The 22,579-nt window shown below is 40.4% G+C and overlaps 1 protein-coding gene across 3 annotated transcripts in view; it reads left to right on the top strand.

Annotated features, from left to right (window-relative positions):
* Positions 1–22,579, top strand: part of LOC116941580 (CUB and sushi domain-containing protein 3-like) — a 442,102-nt gene that overhangs the window by 177,420 nt on the left and 242,103 nt on the right. For all 3 annotated transcript variants that reach the window (XM_032952771.2, XM_032952770.2, XM_032952772.2), the window contains exons 4-5: positions 8,511–8,705; positions 15,336–15,543. In XM_032952771.2, the coding sequence (XP_032808662.2) occupies positions 8,511–8,705; positions 15,336–15,543 (403 nt within the window). The remainder of the gene's footprint in view (positions 1–8,510; positions 8,706–15,335; positions 15,544–22,579) is intronic.

Genomic DNA, 22,579 nt, shown 5'->3' with positions numbered 1-22,579 from the left:
AAACAATGATATAATATTTTGTATGCATCTTGAGGAATATATATATTTTACCTAACAGGCACAAATGTATTTTAAAATAAGTAGCATTTGCACACATGTCTACCTTCATACTCTTTGGTTCTTTTGGTAAAGTCACGTAGGTAAAAAATAAATACAAATTAAATTAAATAAAATAAAAATGAAAAGAACCAAAGAGTATGGATCATTCTAATCTAGGATGTCTACGTTCGTCACACATTGCTTTATTAATGTACTGTGACCCTTTAACATTTTTTTCCATAACATGTTAATCAAATGCTGTCATTGGGTGAATGAAGTTGAAGATATGACAAAAATACTTTACATTTTAACCCAATATTTATTTTAGATTGCTACAAACAATTATTTGTGCTTATACCGATGGCTATTTGAACATCAATTGAGTGATATATGCATCAACCGCACATATATATACCAAGTATGTCACAAGAGACGTAAGGTCGGGGACATGTAATCCCACCACAATTAAAAACCCAAATAACGTGTGGAGCCAATAAACTTGATCATAAGCGTATTGTACACATGCTTACTGGATATAGTCAATGTGTATTTATTTGCAAATCACAAGTCCCCCTGGGTGGGTTTAAAGTGAAATGAGTAGTATTTGTGAGTGGTAACCATGCACTCCACATGCATGTTTGTGTGAGAACTTATCCAGATTGTATTCCAACATCCCTGATGCCCTCAGTGTGCCATGGATGACACTCGAGATTTTTCTGGCCCTTATTCATTAAACTTGGATTACAGCATGGCACCACTTTGTGCAATATTTTTATTTGATATACACTTAAATGAGATATTAATGTCTACCTAATGCCAAACAGTGGGATGTACACGGTCGTGTATAGTGTGAAAGTAAATTGTGAGAAAATAGATAACAAGGACTGCCCATGGAATGGGCAAGGCCTTGTTAAAATATAAATGTGGGAATATGATCTCTGTCTTGAAGAGAAAAAATATAATGTAAATTTCAAATAAAGTATCTTCTTGAGCTTAGAGTAGTGCCCACTCTTTCTGTACAGTTTTACGTAAAAAAATAAGTATAGTTTTAAATATACAGAAGTTTAAACTGCTTAATTAAATTAAAGTATGTATGTAGTTTAAGATACCAGTGGCAATTTAAATATGAACTGGGCCTGAGCTTCTCACTTGCCCTTCACCAACCCATACGGACGATGGGGGTGTGGTCTGGTTGCCACGGTGGTGAGATGTTAACTACCTCGCCTGGTGTACTAGAGGTCGTCGGTTCTATCCTGACACTTTCGCCTGTGTATTTGGGGTTTGCATGTTCTCCCCGTGTTTGTGTAGATTTTTATCGGGGTCCTTTAGTTTTTCCCTCCAGATTTAGAAATGTGCATTAAGAGTATTTGGCTGCTATAAATGTTCACGTGATAAGCCACTTCGTTGAGCTATAATTTGTGGGCAGGTTGCTTCTGAAAAGGAGTTATATAGCTCCCTGGGCCTTGCCTGGAAAAAATACATTATAGTTGATATTTTTGGTCAAATAACCCTCATGTCCAAAATGTTTAATTCGGCCTTTATCCAGTCAAGTATTGACAGAAGGCTGGAAAACATGATTTTTTTGTATCACAATATTTTATCTGGCGATAGTTAATTCAATTAATAACGCAAACATTAACAATGAATATGGTTAACCACAATTAAGTGTGTCGTCACACAGGTAGTTTTTATTTATTGATTTTCAAACAGTTTAAACTATTTCCTGCAATTGATTTTCCAAGCTCCCCACCATAAACTAGCTCTTCCATGGGATCTCAATGGTGTAGCTGCTCACCCCGAGCTCTCAATGTCCTGATAGTGCGTTGTCTTTGTGCTGTTCGCCTTTTGTCATCCTCTGGTCTCACACTGTTTGAGACGAGGCTCTAAAGAAAGCTGTCTCTGGTGTGGACCAATCAGTTTCAAAGACAATGCACATACTGTCATAGGAATGTTTTTTTGTTTGCATGCTCACAACAAGTATATGTGGTTCGTGCAGACCTGATTCCTTGCAAAAGGTTTCAGTTTGGTGTTTTAACATCTTAACACCTGTTTTATTTCCAGAAAGGGGAAAAAGCTAATATTATAAACCAGCTCTTGTTTGACAGCTACAAGAAGGAAGCAAGACTCTCTCCCCTGGCGATGGCATGTATAATCTGCCTTTGAAATGCATGACTTGGGATAATTTGTTATTCATCGCAAGGGGTGGTGTGTCAGGCTTAAATAGAATGCCAGCACAAGAGTGAATTGGTAGTATTAAATGTGTCTTCAGAGGGGCCACCTGTCATCTCAAGCATTTCTCTGTACCGATAGTTGTTTCAGAATAAGACGCATTAAACATTATTTGTCAGCAGCTCTGTGAGGACAGAAGTTGTGGCTTTGATGTTTATTGGTCTGGTGATGGGATGTCCTTTAATAAATTTGTCTCATGTCAGACACAGATTATTAGTAAGTTGTCAGGATGTTATCTTTTGCTTCAACATTTTTTTACGTACAAATTGTGGCCAGGGTGACACAGTTATTTTGAAGAGAAAAAAAGAGATTGATGATCGTGTTATCAGATTATACATGTCGTTAAAAACATAATTACAAATGACATTTATTATGGCCAGTCTCATATAAGAATCTTATTTTCATGGCTTGATGACATCTCTACTTTTCACGCAACTTTTACATTTAACGTGAACATTGTTTATATGAACGAGGGATATTTTACTTAAGTGAAGGCATATATCCTTTATTTTTCGTCTCATAAATGCACGAACTGCATATCTTGACACCAAATACAAGTATTTAATGGGTAAAGGAGTTCTGGCCAGGTGAGTCTTGAACTTCGTCTTCATTCAATCTTCCACATCAAGCATAAGATAATCACTATTTACAGGCCCCCCCAAATCCCCTTCTATCCCTATTACACTCTTCCCAATCTTTTCCAAAACTTTATATGACTCTCCACGAATCCCATTCATTTGGCCTATAACGTTCTCCCAACCGATCCCTTGCTTCCATTTCGTTTTCCCTAACGACCAATCCCATTTGAATGGCTCTTCACCTTCAAATCCAATTGGCAGTGCCCTACTTCGGCTCTCACCGTGATAGCTCGCCAATGAGGATCGGCCATGCAATTCGAACTCGCGAGCTGTTAAGACTTGGTGAGTGGATATTTATGTATTTCCTAATAGGCTTTGCCTCTCGGCATCCCTTACACACATGTTATTCGGATAGTGAGCTACCATGTTCTTTGAAACAAAAATAACATTTATCACATATGTTATTTAGGCCATTTTTTGCATTATAAAATAGTGGTCTATGTCTGCATGCATTTGTGGCACCTGAGAATGGTTCTGCATGGCTGACTTTAGATTCGATGTCTGTTGAAAATACATTCTTCTATTTTGCAGTCCCATCTAAAATACTCATTTATACATTTAAATGGATGGGGTAGTCAAAATGCTTTGGAAATGTAGAGAAATACATTTTGCAACCATCTCAGATACCTACAGCGTGTGTTTCTGCATATGCAGATACATAATAAATGTGCACATTGATGAAGAATAATGCAACAGATAAGATACTTAATTCTGTCGGGCACTTATAGTGCCAACACTTTGAGGGCCCTAAGCAAAAAAAGAAGAGGCCCCACTTTCAATTAATAAAATCCTAGTGAGGTGAACGTAGTATTTTCTGCAAGAGCTTTAGATGTAACGAGATTAAAACTAAAATGTGTAGAAAAGATAGGGGTGTAATGGCAAGAGAAGACGAGAGCCACACACAAGATGTAATGAGAGAGATTACCTAGCCGTGTATGTTCATTGACTTTTATATTTATTGGAATCTGTGTTCGATAAGCTATTTCGTGCATCCATATGTTTTTCATGAACCTGGGACACCTTGAGCCATTTAGAGTCGTGCACTTTTGCTTCATTTGGGCATGCCTACACCACTATTCTGTGGAAATTGCACTCTGCAGATAAACTCTGGAGCCACTTGTCACGAGCATTACTGGGTATGATGATCACACTGCACGTAGGGACCTGATTGGAAGTACTCTGACACGGTGCCACTTTGCTTGCATGGACCAATCAGTTAAGGTTGGTACTGATATAATAAAACAAGTGGTAGATAAAAAAAAAATCTACATCTAAAAATGTAAAAGTCTCACATCAGTTAATTTGTTGCACCAAAGGGACAGTTAAGGTGATCTTTCAAGTATCGATGGTGCAACACTGTAACAGCAAGAAATGATTTTGCCACTTAGCTGTGACTTGGGCTAAGTGCCATGCACAAGGTCCTGTAGCCGAGTATGATGAATTGCCTCTCCCTGCTCCTTATAGGCACTTTGGTGGTTGCAGAAAGACGCAACAACATGCATGAAATTGATCTGCCATGGCCCTATATCTCCAGCAGATTGTAAAATAGCAACGTGGTATGTGACCTAATGTTGGTTTATGAAGCTGAACAAAGTTTATAGAGTGTAGATAAATGTCCTCCTGTATGTGTTAAGACACTGCTTATATCTGCCTGTGTAGCGTTTCAAATGTGTCTGCTTTTTTGATAATTAAGTTGTTTCATAATAATTAACAAAGACACTTTGATAAATAAAAATTGTACTGTGGTAATAATCTAGTACACAGTATTATTTTATATCCACATATAATTTACCTAGATTAGCCATACCAGCTGTGTGATACGTAAAGCATCTAGCAGAAAACAATATTTTATCAACTAAACTTTACATCACAGCATTATTTTACCGTGACTTGATTGTAGAATTTAGCAAGTGGAGTATTTGACCAGTGATCATCATTCTCAAGAGCGTTTCTAATTCCGGCAACCTTCATTAGTGCTTGTATGCAATTGTCGTTTTTATATATTTTTTTTTCTCTCACAAGAACGGAAAGGAGAAACAGAGGGCTGAAAGGAGAAATAGGAGGCTGCACATTACCAGCGTGGAGGATATTTGTTTTTGCGTATATATGAGAAGCCACTGGTGATACATCTTGAAATGTTATTTTACAAAGTAAGGCATCGAACCTTAAACAATGTGCTGAAACATGGAGCTCTTGTGGTATTCTTTTCTCATAAGTTACAAAGACTAATCTGTCAGCAATATATCCTCGTAAAAAATATATAACTGACAATTCCAACACTTTTGTTGCAAGGCCAATTATTATTAACTTTTTAAATTACATTCCTTAGACTCGAGGAAAAAAAACAGTTCTTAAAAAATTTAACTCTGCATTACACTTGACATCTGCACATAGGCGCGTGTTATACGAACGCATAAGAAACATATTTGTTTGGATGACTGATCATGAACACGTAACAGCATGCTATATTTTATATGCTGCTATATGAGGCCTACCTGTCTGTTCACTGTCACAACATTAGAATTAATGTACATGTATTTCATTTGTTTAATTGCGTTTGTCAGCACTCTGAGATTGATGGCTTTCAAATACACAATATAATACAATTATTGAATTTCTAAATGGATTTTCAGTGTGAAGCTTGCGTTTTTTTTTGTTTAAATTGATGACCTGTGCAGCACAAAAAAAATTAAAATTGCACAATGTTTGCCCAAAAAGCATGTTTTATTGGATTCGTAATACAATCTATCTGTACTGAAATTGTAGTTTCAAATTAACTCACAGAATAACTGAAGGGAAAAATAAATAAACAAACAATATTTCAATATCATTACTCTTCGTACATAACTGGTATAACATACCTAAAACGACGACCTTGCAAATGTATTTTCAGATGGCAGTGAAAATAATTCTCGAAGTTTCGGTTCTTGCCATATGAACACAATTTCTGAATATAAAAAAATACTTCAATTTAAAATATAAATGCATTGCTTGAAACATTTAAATAAATGGCGCGTGGATTATGCACTATCAAAGGCAGATAACATAAAGCACACTGGAAAAAAACTATTCACTTTTAGTGTAGTGTGACACGGGTCATTGAAGGAGATAAGTACATGTGGACGTTAGAAAGTGATGGTTGTTTACTAACATCAACACTATTGGTTCACGGTGTGACAACATTTATTGGTATACATTTATATATGTTGTTAAGGAACCTGGGTGGCTTAGAGATCAGACCAATGAGACAGCACTGCCAAGACACTGGGCATGAATCGAAGTTTCTGACAGCAGTGATTTGACCAGGCTCTCCAGTGTAATAAGCGTATGGTTTCAGCCTTGTGGTCACCAGTGACTGTACATAACCAAAATAAACGCCAGATTAAGTTTGGGATTTCATGTGTGGATAAAATGTGTGGATAAAAAAGTCACTTAGGATCTCATGAGTAGCTCTGTGATATCTGCTTAAGAAAGCCATTCTCTACACACGGGGTATGTACTCCACTGCAAACGTTTCAAATGGATATTTCAGCTCATGACATGATGCCAATCGCACACATGTAATAGTTTTGTAACAACAACAAATGTAAAACGAAGAAAAAATTTCAACAAAGTTGTGGTTTTCTTACCCACAGTTTTTACCCACAAATAAATGTACTAAATACGAAACCATTTCGTTATTTTAAACTACAACTGGAAGCATGATTTGTCATCATCATTATCAGCCATGATCAATCCAAAAGAGAATTAATTATTCCATAACCCTTTGCCATCTCTCACAGTCTTGTGATGTTACAATCTACCTAGCGCTAGCACATTTTATTTCATGGATATACTGTTGCTACTCATGCATTGCAATTCTCACCCACTGGTTTCCCTTAATTACTTCAAGAAATGTGTTCAGTCAAACCCACATACTTTCCTTAGCAGCCATTATGAGGCCCCCAACTTGCATATTATTTCATCCATGTGTTCTCATCCTGTATGTCTGTGTAATAATGATGCATCTCTGCATATATGCTTCTTCATGAACGAATTCAGTTTGTGTTTTACTTCCTTCATCAGTGTCCTTGTTTCTGATCCATATGTCATTGTAGGTAATGTGCATTGATTAAACACATTCTTCTCTAGACACATTTCTCTGTCATATTTCATTATCAAGTGCAACGTTCTAAGGGCACCCCCTCTCATCTGCCTCTTTATTTATCTATGTCTATGTCCATATTTGACCTTGTTTTCCAGTTTTATCCCTCCAACAGCTATCTACGATTGTTAGCGAACTTGTTGTACATGACCCTGTTTGCTAACATTAATCTTGAGCCCAACTTTGCAGCCATCTTCATTAATTTGTTCTAGCATCTCCTATAGATCATTTCCAGTGAAGTTGATTATGATCCGTCATCAGCAAAACTGGGATATGCGTTCCCCTTTTATATTCATGCTTTTATGTCTCAAATCCAATTTTTGGAAAGAATCTTCCTCATGTCGCTATGAAATTCGTGCAAGCATGTCATCTTGCCTGACTCCCCTTCAATATGAATTTAATTTTCAAGTTACTATGACAAATTACAATCAAATAACTTTTGGTTTTCATTGTTATTTATACGTGTGCTTCTTGATGTTGCAAACGTAATTCTCAGCAGAATATGAGCACACAATATATCTATCAATTCCAGTTGTGAAAATAGTCCTTGTGATACCTATGGTTTGAAAGGTGTGGCATAATTAATACAGATAATGGTATTACAGTGGTCATAAATTAGCCATGCAATTCAATATTCACACCTTTCGACAGCATGTTATTATTAATACAGCACAACCATTCCCAGAAAAAGGGACATTCTTTCGTAGAAAACAGCACCTCTGGCCAGGTTAGTTTGTGCTTGAGATTGGTGTTATATGTCAGGGGACTCTTGTAAGATGCCTCCCAAAAATAATAATCCACACTCTGACCTTCCCAGGTGTAAAAAAAAATAAACTTTGTTCGAACATCCAAATATTGGTGGCACAGCCCACTAACGTTTTTGCTTCCTCAGAATTGAAACGTTTAAACCCTCTGGCCAAAGTGTGTGAATTTAACAACATTTTATCACTGCAATGGATGAAAGCTATAACGTGGTATCCTACATTCAATGAGAGTGAAAGCTGGATTCATGCTTGACCCTGGGTCATGGCCACTTATGTATGTATGGTAAACTTCTTTTGCACCTTACGTAGCAAACCGTGCTAATCGGCGATGTGAAAGGTCTGTGATGTAATGCATTGTGCCATTTCTGTGCACTTTCAAACGAGTGCCTAAAAACACGATTCACACCAGGGACCCTTATCCTGCACCATAGGTACCTCGAGCTCAAACTGATGTAGGTTTCTATCAGCTAGAACAAATATGTACTATACTGTATAAATATGTGTGCACAAATGTACACGTGTCTGTGTAAATATACATATGTAAATTATCTGTGACTTCAGATTTAAATATATTTGCAAGGTGTTTTATTTTCTTTCTTTCTTTCAACTTAGCATTTTAAAATGTTATCGCAATCGTGATCCCATCTGGATTCGAGTCTGCTTTGCATTTTTTTGACTAGCCCTTTCCCTTTGCAGTTCTACAGATCCACTCCTGCGGAAACCCAGGAGTGCCACCCGATGGAATAATGCACGGCGAGCACTTCAACATTGGGGACAAAGTGCGATACAGCTGTGCCAAAGGACACGTGCTGGAGGGCCAGCCCATCGTCACGTGTGTGGTGTACTCGGGCAACAACGTGGCCTGGGACTTTCCCATCCCGCAGTGCAGAGGTAAATTGAACGACAACAACAACAGCAGCAGCAAGATCTGCATTTGTTTCACCTGGTAAAATCAGCACTTGATTTATCATGTCTTCAACTATGTATTTAAATGCATATAAACGCGTCGCATAATTCCCATTTGTATTCAATCTTGCATATTCCACGTGAAAAGTGGCTGTATCTCCGATGCAGCCTCTCAGTTATTTCTGATCTTACTGACTACTCCCTCTCTCTGCCCGACCTTGGTAATATAAAAAAACGGGCTGTTGTTAAATATGTAAAAATCTGAGGCCATGATCATAGGCAGTCGACAGGGGCTTTCCTGTACACTCTCTCTCCCTGATCTGGCAATAGCTGAGTGCCTCCTTTTGCCAACCACCCATCGTGAGATTCCTTCGAGATCAGAACTTGAGTTTCGACTTTAACATTTCATCCATTGTCCACATTTTGAATGACGATTATGCTGGGCGTTATAAGATTCATCCTATCCTGAATAATGGTTGTTAAACACCACAACCTACCGTTTCGTTAGATCGGGACTGAACTATTGCAATGGTGTCTTCTCCAGCATGCCTACAAAATATCTGAAGCATCTAGAGTGCATCCAAAGCTGTCTCACCTGCACAGTATCCAGAACTAGACATAAAAGCCTTTACCCATTCCTGAGACCTTTACAATAAACTCCACTGGCTTCCAGTTCAAAATTGCATCCTGTCCAAAGTCGCTGTTCTCTGTTACAAAGTACACATGCACTGTCTCATCGTACATTCCATCTCAAGTGGCCTCCTTGTCAAGCCCCAAATCTTTCTGACCAGACAAGCCAAATGTCGCTTCTGTCTCATCTCTGATCATCTGCAATTCACTTCCTCTTACATTGGAAATGGCATCGACCTGCTGTCAGAATTTGAAGACTTCTCTCTCTTTCTCTTTCATTTATTCTCCCACGTCTAAATGTAATTTTAAAGTTCTAGTTGTGTAAGTTTTAACATTTTGAAAATGAATTATTTAATGAGCGTTAGTGCATTGTGCTTGCAATCCAGAGGACGCCAGTTCGATCTCCTAGTACAGCAGTTGAACCTCTTTGCACCCAACGTCATATATTAGTGGGTATGCCAGTTAGTACATAAGCAGGTGGTGTGTGATTTGGTCATGTGTGGTCATTCCCACTTATTCTAAGATGTCTGGCCAGCATGTAAGAATAGCCCAAATACCTTAGAACTCAGCTGAGGCCATTCCACCAGTCGTGGCGTGAGCTAGAAAGAGGTGTGGCAAATTTACCTCATACCTTTACCTATATTCATATGTGAATAATCATACATTATTTTAAAGAATTTTTTTAAATTTCAACATGAGCCCGTTACAGAGCACAGAATCTCCAGGGACAAAAGTCCCAAACTCTCTGATCCTGGCTTTAGAGGAGAGGATAAATTGGGTTCACTGCACCACCTAGGTGGGCATTTCGAGCATGTACATGTAATATGGAGAGGGGAAGACAATGGAGGAATAACTTTAGCAGTGAGGTGGGTGAAAGGGATGGGGAAAAGGAGGGGGGGAGTCTGTTTACATATATCCTAAATCTCACATTGGTGAGTTTGAGAATATGGGGCCCTTTGATGTGAGTCTATCCGAAATGTAAGCATATACTTTTGCTTGAAATGCTCTTAGATATGGTAATGCAAAAGCATGCAAATTACATGAACCTATTTAAATTTTAATATATTTGTTGATGAAATAAACAAGTCTTGCATAATGTTAAAATGACATAAGTTTCTCGTAATTTGAAAGTTATTTTTCAAGCAAAATTGGAATATAACTACTGACATTGGTATGAATTAATCGACATGATTTCGCGAAAAAAGTAGTGCCTTCAATGTGAGTTCATGTCAACTTATGGTTAACCTACTACATTTTAATCTGGTAAGGCTGCCGTATTTTACAACAGACATCCAACAACATGTTTAATGGCATGATATTATACAGCCACAAAATAGTGCAGAATATTTACGGTCTGCAGACACTACTTATCTTTGCTTGGTGCACAAAAGAAAAAAATATGTATATGTAATAATTTGATTAAAGTTTAGCATGTGCACTTGGATGGAATCGCTAAGCATGCAATTATAGTTCTAAAATATCTATTACCATATTGTGTATCCAAGTGGGTAAAAATTTCCTCCGGTTTGCCGTTGCTATGATTTACGTTGATACATAATCATGCTGTTAGATATGCCACCTTCGCTATGAAAATGATCAAGTTTCACTTTAATACCGAAAAAATATAATTTAGAGTAAAGATTTACTCTCATCTTCATCATCACTAGCAGTATTCATGATCTTTCCACTGCTCGAAGTAATGTTTACATTCACGCATCATATTTTACCAAACATATTTTCTTTAGTTCCAAGGGTCGTGAGTGCATTTAATGTATCCCTTTTTTTGTTAGGACAATTCCACGTGGTCTCGGTTGCATAGTCTCACTGTCATACCCTTCATAGTCTCATTATGACACCCGTACTGTTTGAACAAGACTCATATGTGACTCGAAGGTCCTATTTCCAATCCGTACCGTGGTTCTAATAAGTCGGTCATGCTCAGTTAAACTCTCTCACATCACCTCAAGAAAGATGCAATTACTTGTACATGTGTTCATCCATTCATATTATTATTATATGGAACATACTCTACCTACTCCAAACATGACAGTGATTAACACTGCCTGCAAGGGCAATTGTCATCTTTGGAAAGGATATTAAAATTGGTAATCAATCGAGGCACATTTTATGCTTATAAGCATTCTTTATCCTCGACAGTCATGGTCTGCATAAATCTAACACTCGTTTAAAGTATCTCACTAACATAACAAGCGTGTGGATGTTCAGGGTCATTAAAATTGGGGATGGAAACAAAGTATTCATTGAGTTGACACATGCTATAAACATCCAATTCCTACAAATTGATTGGCTAACTTGAGCACACCCAACCAAAATATGATGATGATTATTATTATTATAACAACAGGTGGAGCAATGCGATGGACACATTGAGATTGTTCCAAATCGATTCTTCCTTTGCCCATGTCACTTCCTGCTTGCGCTCAACGAGAGCAACAAGCAGTTCCATGCTGACCTACTTTCTTCACGCACAGCTGCTCCATGGAGGCCGCCGGATTCACGGACATTCAGCAGCAGCAGTATGCGATCGCCATCGTATACCATCTGTTGATGATGTTTCATTGCTCTGACTCTTGCTTGTCTATGCGGATGAGTAATTGAGAATTAGTTTTATTCTAAAAGCTGATCTGTCCCATTTCTTCATGAAGGTGTTCTTGAGCAAAGCATATCATTTAGTTTACGTACATTGAGTTCGGTTTAGAGTTTGAGCAATGGCACAGTGCTTAGGGCACTGCACTATGAACCTAGCAACCGGAGTAAAATTCCTGGTCACGGATAACGTTAGTGCCGATTGATGTGTAAACTGGTCCAGGATCCACAATCACCTGCTCACACTGACCAGCTTGGTAAAGTACGTTCAGATGGCCTCCATGACCAATTTGGCAGTGGGTTTACAAAAGCCTGTACATAACATCACATTGACTTTGCACTAAGTGGCCACTTGGAACATTTCTCCAGCTCAAGAGAACCTCTCTGAAAAAGAGCTTCATAGCTCATGAGATTCCTCAAGCATAAATACAAATTCTGATTCGGATTTTCTTATTGTTCACCAAACACCATGACTGATTTCTCATCTCATGGCCTTGAGAGTGAATGGTTTTCGAAAAGCATAATTTTAGGTGACATTGGGACTTGTGGCTTCAATGCACTCATGCCCATGTATCCAGACAATGAATGAATTACAGTCAAAGTAGCATATCGTTACTTGTCACAGCTCTCTTGATGAGATGAGAAGATGATTATTTGTGTTTGTTAATTCTACTCAAACTTGTCTAAAATCAGCAAATGCGTTTATATTTTCATTTTGGTCTTGGAAAAGCAAAGCAATACACTGTTTAATAACTTTATGTGGGCTAAATCGCAAGTGACATTTTTAGGGAATTAAATAATGTTTGTAAACTAAAAGAAATTAACAATGATGTATCTGAACCTACTTTAAATTTCCTTCAAGTATGATATTTCTAAATGACATACAAAAAAGGTATTCCTGCAAATCCAATGATAAATATCTGCTGATTGGAGATGTTTTCTCTATGTAATTTATTTTCCTACCTAATAGTAAATGATTAATTTTTTACTTAAAACTTTCGTGACTGCAGGAATTCATTTTTTTAGTTATTTCGGTAAAGTCACGTGGATAGTGTGTGGATAGGCTACGCCCATGCTGCTGACACATTTGAGCTATGCCCATCTCTAAACCTTTATAAACAGTTTGCCTTTAGAGGCTCACTCCCCTTTTCCTGATGATGACCGCTTGTCTTGCGATCGAAACGTCGTGGTTTATGTATTTATTAATGAAAGAACCAATAATAAGTCTACATTATAGACTGCCAGTACGCTCACCCAGCTTAATAACCATTGCTACAGTCTACATTATAGATTGCCAGTACACTCACTCCGATTAAGAACCAGGCTACAGTCTACATTAGTGTTTATTTTTATTTTTTATTCACTTTATTATTATTTTTCTATCTACGTGATTTTACCGAAAGAACCAAAGAATAGTAAGTGAGTCTCAGTGAGTACCTCGAGTTTTTGCTGTGGTTAAAAGCGAGTTATTGATATGCTGTGTGAATAACCAACTTGAAAGGCCCTTATTTATATTCAGGGAGGGGTGTGTACTTGCACACAATGATTGCGCCTTCAGCAATACTTTCTGAATGCCTTAGTTCTATGATTGTCAAAGTGCATGGACATTTGGAATTGGTGCCAAAATGTTCCGTGAATGAGTTTAAATGGGTGACGCTTCATAACTACATGCAGTACCAGACGTTAAATAATATGGGCTCTCCATAGAGTGCATGAACAGAATATTTATTCTTGTGTCTCAAACTACGTTTCCACATATTTTTCCAACTATGAAGTAGCGTTTGGTAATGATGTTGATCTTGCTAAAGTATTGTCATTGCAACTACAATTCTTTATTTTGAACTCAGTTATTGAGTATTCACAGTTATCTACAACAGTTATGGAAACAGACGACTGAATGTGCATTAAAATATGGGGAGAGTTAATATTGGTTGCAATTATATCTGGTTGGTGTCATTATTTCTGTACTTCGGATGTAAGTTAGCCATGCAATTCGGTTACATAATTACAGAACGCAAGTGATGTGCTTTTGACGGAATACAAATAAAGTGCCATTTGCCCGTGTGAAAATTCGTATTACTATGGCAGAGACCAGTTTATCCAAACGGCGATCACTCTCTATTCTACACTCGCTGAATAAGCGTCAGGTGATGCTTATTATAGCCACCATAGAAGGATGATAGGGCTGAGTCAATGTTGACTGTTAATTCGAGTTGTGTCTATTAAAGAAGAGCTTCGTACACAAAAAATAATAACATTTCTCTTTCGATATTGTCACTCTCTTAGCCAACTGGCCTTCACTAGGAAAAAGTGACGTCTACAGAGAGAGGAAGTCTTGAGGGCTCTTGGTTGGCGAGGTTGGGTTGTGGGTGTTGTCAGATTAAGATTTATCGGACAGAAGTGCAATAGGTTTTCTTTTTTCTTCTAATTTTGTTGACATTACATTCAGCACATGGCCAAATGCGCTTGTTTGATTAAACCAATTGTGATGAATAGGGCTTTGAATGTAAAGAAAAGCTTTGAATATTGAAAGAGTTGAGGATAGAACATCTAATTTAGTGATTCCTAAATGAAAGTAAATCTGAATTCAAGTAGTGACCTCCAAACTCTGAGTTATCAGAGTTGTGATGGGCTTTCTCATCATTTACATATTTGAGTTATTGAACCCCAAATGTGGCACTCTATAGTTGTGAGCCTCAAGATGTGCCCTGCCTCTGCCTCATTGTGACAGAATGCATCTGTGGAGTTTGGCAACGGACCATATCTGGTCACATCAGAGAGGCTGTGGGCTCTGGACACAACATGTTCAGCTATTGGTTTAGCGAGGTCTGTAATGACAATGCATGTTAGGTGTTCGCTGAATCAGTTTGCCAGCCTAGCCTGGGTTTCACCAAAGTACAATGGCTGCATGAGATATAGTCACCACATTGGTCGTGGTACACGTGGATAACTGAATCATGTGACAAAGTCCCCTTGGTCACTGCACAAAGGTGGAATTGATGAACTGTGCACACGTTTTCTGGTGACTCCCTATATTTTTGTTTCCAGATTTTACAACTGTAAATAGAGCACTGTGAATGCCTGTGTTGTCCCTAACATAGACTTACAGTATCTTTACTTCACAAAATATGTAAGAAGAAACATTCCCACCAATTTATCTCCCTACTGATTTTATAACGTAGAGTCATACTTCGTTTATAATGTTGTCCCTGTGTCTGCTTTAACAAATTGTCTACGAGAAAGAAAAAAAAACCTTAACCGCCAAAGCTTGCCCTCTTACAAAGGCGTTTACATTGGTGCTGTTATTAACATTGATGATTGTTCGCATCTCGTGGTGGATCAAGGGAGAATGACGAATGGCTCTGTTGTGTTCTTTAGCTGAAGGGGCATGTGGAAGGACTCTCCGGGAAAACAGTGGCGTGATATCCAGCCCCAACTACCCGTCAGAGTACGGCAATGACGCGGACTGCACGTGGATTGTGCTGGCCGAGCAGGGAGACACCATCTCGCTGGTCTTCAACGATTTCCAGCTGGAGGAGAGATTCGACTCCTTGGAAGTAGAAGGAGCTGATCCATCATCAATTTGGCAAGTTATTTTTTTGTTCGCCTACATACACAGCTGTGTGCATGCTGAATCTCGCTGTCAATTCATACAAATCGGGGATGGAGCTTCGGTGCAGCTATTAGCACACTGCACTATGAAACCGCAAGCCTGACTTTAATTACTTTCCACTGATGTGACATATCTTCTCGTAATTCCAAGGCAGTGATGCTTTGAGGTAAGTGGTTTATAAACGGGCCCTGGGTCCATCTGCACCATACACAGTGACCAATGTGGTAAAGAACAGTATGGTCAAACAACCTCCATAACTGGTATGCGGAGGCAGTATGTTGACCAGTGTGTAAATAATGTGTATTGAGTGACTTCATTTTAAGCGAAGCACAATTTCATAAATGTTTGCATTTTTGTTTGATGTTACAACTTTACCCTCTATGAAACCGTGATGATATATATGAACACGTGGCTAAACGATTCATAATAGATTTTTGGGTTCGGCCACAGTAATGATCTTGTAAAATTAGTTTCATAAGACCCTTGACCACCTGACATTGCCACATACATTAAATTGTCTCGTTTACAAGTGTTTAACACACCAGCTTTTATTGTTTCAAATCACTAGTAAGCTGAAGACATATCTCACAACAAAATACTACAATTGCATGCGATGCTTTGCTTAAAACTATGTAAAGTGTCTTTAGGAAATTCTAGGAAGTCTGAATAAAGTGAGAATAACCGTGTCATCTTGCCCAGCCTGACTAACTTTTACATTAATAATATAATAATACAATAACAGATTTTTTTTTTTATTATGATACAATTTATTAAACTTTCGTGACTGCAGGAATTCATATTCTTGATCCTTTCGGTAAAGTGACGTAGATAGAAAAAATAAAATAAAATTAAAGTAAAAGAAAATAATTCAAAACAAAGGCAAAACAAAACCCCCCTCGACGTTTCAATGGCAACACAAGCGGTCTTCATCAGGCGGAGAGAAAAGAGGAGGGCAAGCCTGCCAATGCAACTCCTTATAAGGGCTTCCGATGTGAGTGGGCGGGGCAGCAGCAAGGAAAGCTGTGCGGCGTCAACAGCATGGGCGGGGCAGCCAGGACTAATGTTGGAGTAAAGCGCGGGAGGTTGGAGTAAAGCACGAGAGGTTGGAGTAAAGTTCGAGATAGAGGTGGAGCTGAAGGCGAGAGGGCGCAGTCCAAGTGTGTTAGACAATGGGGGTAGAGATGGGGAGAGAGATGGGGAGAGAGAGAGGGGGGGGGGGGGTAGAGATAGAGGGAGAGAGGGGGAGGGGTAGAGATGGGGGAGAGTGGGGGTAGAGATGGGGGGAGAGAGAGTGGGGGTAGAGATGGGGGGAGAGAGAGGGGGGGTAGAGATGGGGGGAGAGAGAGTGGGGGTAGAGATGGGGGGGAGAGAGAGGGGGGGGGTAGAGATGGGGGGGAGAGAGGGGGGGGTAGAGATTGGGGGAGAGAGGGGGTAGAGATGGGGGAGAGAGGGGGTAGAGATAGGGGAGAGAGAGGGGGGTAGAGATAGGGGGAGAGAGGGGGTAGAGAGGGGGGTAGAGATAGGGGGAGAGAGGGGTAGAGATAGGGGAGAGAGAGGGTAGAGAGGGGGGTAGAGATGGGGGGAGAGAGAGTGGGGGTAGAGATAGGGGGAGAGAGTGGGGGTAGAGATGGGGGAGAGAGGGGGTAGAGATGGGGGGAGAGAGGGGGGGGTAGAGATGGGGGGAGAGAGAGGGGGGTAGAGATGGAGGGAGAGAGAGGGGGGGTAGAGATAGGGAGAGAGAGGGGGGGGGGTAGAGATTGGGGAGAGAGAGTAGGGGTTAGAGATGGGGGGAGAGAGTGGGGGTAGAGATGGAGGAGAGAGGGGGGGTAGAGATGGGGGGAGAGAGAGGGGGGGTAGAGATGGGGGGAGAGAGATGGGGGGGGGTAGAGATAGGGGAGAGAGAGGGGGGTAGAGATAGGGGGAGAGAGGGGGGGGTAGAGATGGGGGGAGAGAGAGGGGGGGTAGAGATGGAGGGAGAGAGAGGGGGGGTAGAGATAGGGAGAGAGAGGGGGGGTAGAGATGGGGGGAGAGAGATGGGGGGGGGGGGTAGAGATAGGGGAAGAGAGAGGGGGTAGAGATAGGGGGAGAGAGGGGGAGTAAAGGGCGAGACAGAGGTGGAGCTGAAGGCGAGAGGCGCAGTCCAAGTGTGTTAGACAATGGGGGGAGAGATGGGGGGAGAGAGAGGGGGGGGGTAGAGATGGGGGAGAGAGGGGGGGGGGTAGAGATGGGGGAGAGAGAGGGGGGGTAGAGATAGGGGGAGAGAGGGGGGGGTAGAGATGGGGGGAGAGAGAGGGGGGTAGAGATAGGGGGAGAGAGGGGGAGGTAGAGATAGGGGGAGAGAGGGGGGTAGAGATGGGGGAGAGAGGGGGGGTAGAGATGGGGGGAGAGAGGGGGGGTAGAGATGGGGGGAGAGAGAGGGGGGGTAGAGATAGGGGGAGAGAGGGGGGGGTAGAGATGGGGGGAGAGAGGGGGGTAGAGATGGGGGAGGAGAGGGGGGGGTAGAGATAGGGGAGAGAGGGGGGTAGAGATGGGAGAGAGAGGGGGGGTAGAGATAGGGGAGAGAGGGGGGGGTAGAGATAGGGGGAGAGAGGGGGGTAGAGATAGGGGGAGAGGGGGGGGTAGAGATAGGGGGAGAGAGGGGTAGAGATGGGGGAGAGAGGGGGGGTAGAGATGGGGGAGAGATAGGGGGGTAGAGATAGGGGGAGAGTGGGGGGGTAGAGATAGGGGAGAGAGGGGGGGGTAGAGATGGGGGGAGAGAGAGGGGGGTAGAGATAGGGGGAGAGAGGGGGGGGTAGAGATAGGGGGAGAGAGGGGGGTAGAGATGGGGGAGAGAGGGGGGGTAGAGATGGGGGGAGAGAGAGGGGGGGGTAGAGATAGGGGGAGAGAGATGGGGGGGTAGAGATAGGGGGAGAGAGATGGGGGGGGTAGAGATAGGGGGGAAAGAGATGGGGGGGGGGTAGAGATAGGGGGAGAGAGGGGGTAGAGATAGGGGGAGAGGGGGGGTAGAGATGGGGGAGAGAGAGTAGGGGTAGAGATGGGGGGAGAGAGAGGCGGGAGAGATAGGGGGAGAGAGAGGGGGAGAGATAGGGGGAGAGAGAGGGGGGGGGAGAGATGGGGGGACGGAGAGAGGAGGGGGGTAGGAGATAGGGGGAGAGAGGGGGGGGTAGAGACTAGGGGGAGAGAGGGGGGTAGAGATGGGGGGGAGAGAGGGGGGGGGGGAGAGGGGGAGGTAAGTGCGAGATAGCGGTGGAAGCTGAAGGCGAGAGGGCGCAGTCCAAGTGTGTTAGACAATGGAGGGGGGAGTAGGTGTTCACATTTCATTCATTCACAATACTCTCTGTATAGTTGAAATATTAAAGGTGTTATTATTGAGATTTCTTTTTGAAGCTGATCAAACTTGCCTTCCAAAGAAGCATTGTTTACATGCATCATTATATAAAACGAATAATGAAACAACTCCCAGGCGGGCTTGATGTAAAATCAAGTCTGGTACCATAAAAAAAATCACCGATGTAACATTTTTATTTTCTTAATGCCAAGGCTGTTATATTCCAAGGCTTATTAGATAACACCGAGAGTAAGAGAACAAACATCAATCAGTATTGCTTGCGAAATGCTACCATAATTGCCATTTAAAGTTGACGTTAGAACACTTTAAAATGACTTCAAATGGCAAGTAAATTTTCTGTTTATTGTAATTTTTGTTACTTATCCCCCATTTTTAAATAACGTGTTAAGCGGCAGTGACTGGATTGGCACACAGTCACACTTGCATGTGTTGGGTTTTTGAGAGGTTTAGGAACGATGCGATTTATTTACACCAATTACCATATGGAACATTCACTCTCGCTATCGCATGAAGTTGGTTGCAATGCCAGGTTAAGTCCTTTCAATAACACGTCTAGGCAGTGGTACAAAGACTGCATTGTTGTAGAAATAAATTTGCATTCTTTAAATGTATCTCAACATCTTGTGATGCATGAGAAACGGAATCCTTTTTACATTAAACCGTTATGCTTGCAATTTGTGCCCGTCACTCCATACTTTATGTACACAAATGCTATTGCCATTACATAGATAATGCGATTTATAATAATGCTACATCAACGTACACCATTTTAATGTAAACGTCAACAAGTTAAAAACAAATGTAGCCAATTATATATCTTGGTTGTGAGCCATTGTGCAATTTGTCATGCTGCCCAATAAAGTCTCAGCGTAAGTCTGCACCGTAACGTAGATAAAAAAAAGTTTCTATCTTACAGAAAACTTTCATCGGTGGCTTTATCAGACAGATAACTTCCATATTCTTGATTCTTTCGGTAAAGTCACGTAGAAGGGAAACAATAAAATAATAAAAATATAAAACAATAGTGAGGATTTTATTGTTTTATATTTTTATTATTTTATTGTTTCCCTTCTACGTGACTTTACCGAAAGGACCAAGAATATGAATCCCTGCAGTCACGAAAGCTTTAAATCAAAAGATAACTTCCATTTAAATAATTTGCAGATAGTTTCTCTCCTGGGCAATGAAAACACAAGGAGATTAATGGAAGTGTCCTCTCCTTCCCTGATTTGACGTAAAATATCATGATTACATTTTCCTCAGCTTACTGGCTTAAAATGTAATGTGTCATGTATATATTTGAGGGAATAAATGTGCCATACTTGCTCTCTTTTAGTGATTTCATGTAGATGTATTGATGATGGCACAAACATATGAATGTACCAAACAGTATATCAAACAAAGTCAGTATAATTATTGGAAAAAGAATACATTACTGGAATGCTACCCACTAGAGAGCTGCATTGACTTTGAACCAATTCTTAATTTAGATGCGAATCTCCGTTTAAAAATTGTAGTTGAAAAACACGCGTGCAAAGAATGTAAGCGCTTACAAAGTAAGAATGGCAGCATGTGTGTATTTTGATTTTTTCTACATATATTAATTTCAATAAAAACAGTGTAGCTTGCTGAGCGGGCACATGCAATGTCATGCATTAAAAAGGTTAACATTTTGATCGATATGTCAAGCAAACTTAACAGGCTAGAGAATCTTGCTCAAACAAGCAATGGCTCGAGGCATGTTCTTACTAACACATCACTGCCTGAACAGCAAAAACATACAGATGCCGCACATAGCTCTGACTGATGTGGTAATCCAGTGTACCCTCTTGTAGTACATGTACAGCAGCACATGGCACGTGGAAGAGGATAATTATCAACATTAGACATTTTGTCCATGTGGCCAGAACCATGTATTTTACTTGTTTAAAGCATTGTTGATTTGGAGCTTTCGTGACTGCAGGAATTACTCTTTGGTTATTTCGGTAATTTTTTAAATATTTTTTTCTTTCTGCGTGACTTTACCGAAAGAACCAAAGAGTAAAGCATTGTTGTTGTTCAAACGTTATAACTGTGCAAGTTAAAGTGTAGCTTTGTTATAGTCCAGTTTCCACTGTAACATGTGATATGGCTGTCCAATATTTTACACTCTAGCTATAATTGTTCTAGCCGATGAGACAAACACATTATAAGCATGAAACTGAATCACGAAAATGTCTTGTAATTCAGTCGGACATGATAATAATGCGGCATCTATCATACATTAGAGACTCTGGGACATAATTGGCAAGAGTAAGATATTGTTACGCCCTGTTATGGTCCATATTTGAAAATTACTAAGAACTATATAAATGCGTATACACAATGAATAATGCCCCTTTTTAGTTAAAATAAATATGATATCTTAATGGGATCTCTCCCATTTCTAAAGCATATTGATTGAGATAAACGTATACTTAAGCATGCTGTCTACATGTACATACTTGGTTGCTTCCTCTCGTTTGCCTTGTGGCACAGAACAACACCAAATGGCTTCATCAGAATTCCAAGCAGGGAATAGAAAAACACTTTACTGTGGAACATCTCCAACTTGTGTATTTTTTTGGTATTCTTGTCACTGACATAATGTGCAAGGATAAGAGAAAAGCACACACTGCATGAGTTTTATAGAGCAAAGTAATTGGTTGTATTTGGCTCCACGTGTGTTAACATTTAAAGGTCATCCACATAGGGGATTATAGAAACAAAGGAAATAACACAAAAAGACAATGCAAGCATCTCTAAGGTTTATAAAATAAATGGAATATCAAATGCATTTCAATGTCTCCTTCAGTTGAGTATAGTACTTATTTTTTAATGATGGACATGTTCAAAGTGCAATACATATTAAAATAACATCATGTACACGTCACATGTCCATGTGGACATTGTGTGAACAATAGCCGCTGGTCTCTTCGCCTTGGATTTAAGAGTGCAATGGAGGAAGAGCTGAACTACCGTTTTTTTTTACATCACAGTCTCCCTTGGGACTTTGACAAGACTAACAATAGAAAGAGCATTAGAGCTGGATGATGCTGAACATTAGTAATAACGATTTGCATACATATCTCTCCACATCACGTCAGTGAGAAAGCTGTTTGACTCTACTTCACCACACTGCTTCATGTAGGTTTAAGAGGGCCCAGGAACGGCTGACACCGCTTGCCGCTGTGTTGCTAGTCATGACTGGGATTTGAACTGGGTTGTTAGATTTTGAACACAGTGTGCTAATCACTATGCCACCACTGAACACCGCTTACAATCGATGATATCACAATTTACATTTTCAAAAGATACCCTACGTAGTTACACATTTATACCGTGCACAGAATTACTCTAGTTCAGAGGCTCAGGAGACCACCGACAGGATGGAAGGCAGCCAGAAAGAGGTTCCAACAATTGCCCAAGCTCTGTGACACCCACACTGGGATGTATGGCAAACTCCATTCATACAGTAAGTGAATATGCATGTGGGAGGAAACCGGAGCACGGAGAGAATCTTCTTTTATGACGGGGAAAATCGTACAATCTATAGTTTGGCGATGCACTCAATAGCTTCCTGAGATGCTAAGTGGGTGTATGAAGATAGTTCAGTGATTAGTACCAGCCACTGGGATGCAT

Source organism: Petromyzon marinus, chromosome 12, assembly GCF_048934315.1.
Source record: "Petromyzon marinus isolate PM22_M1 ecotype Great Lakes invasive population chromosome 12, UKy_Petmar_22M1.pri1.0, whole genome shotgun sequence".
NCBI classification, from domain to species: Eukaryota; Metazoa; Chordata; class Hyperoartia; order Petromyzontiformes; family Petromyzontidae; genus Petromyzon; species Petromyzon marinus.
The sequence above is the reverse complement of the archived record's forward strand: the minus strand, read 5'-3'. Positions and strand labels throughout refer to the sequence as shown.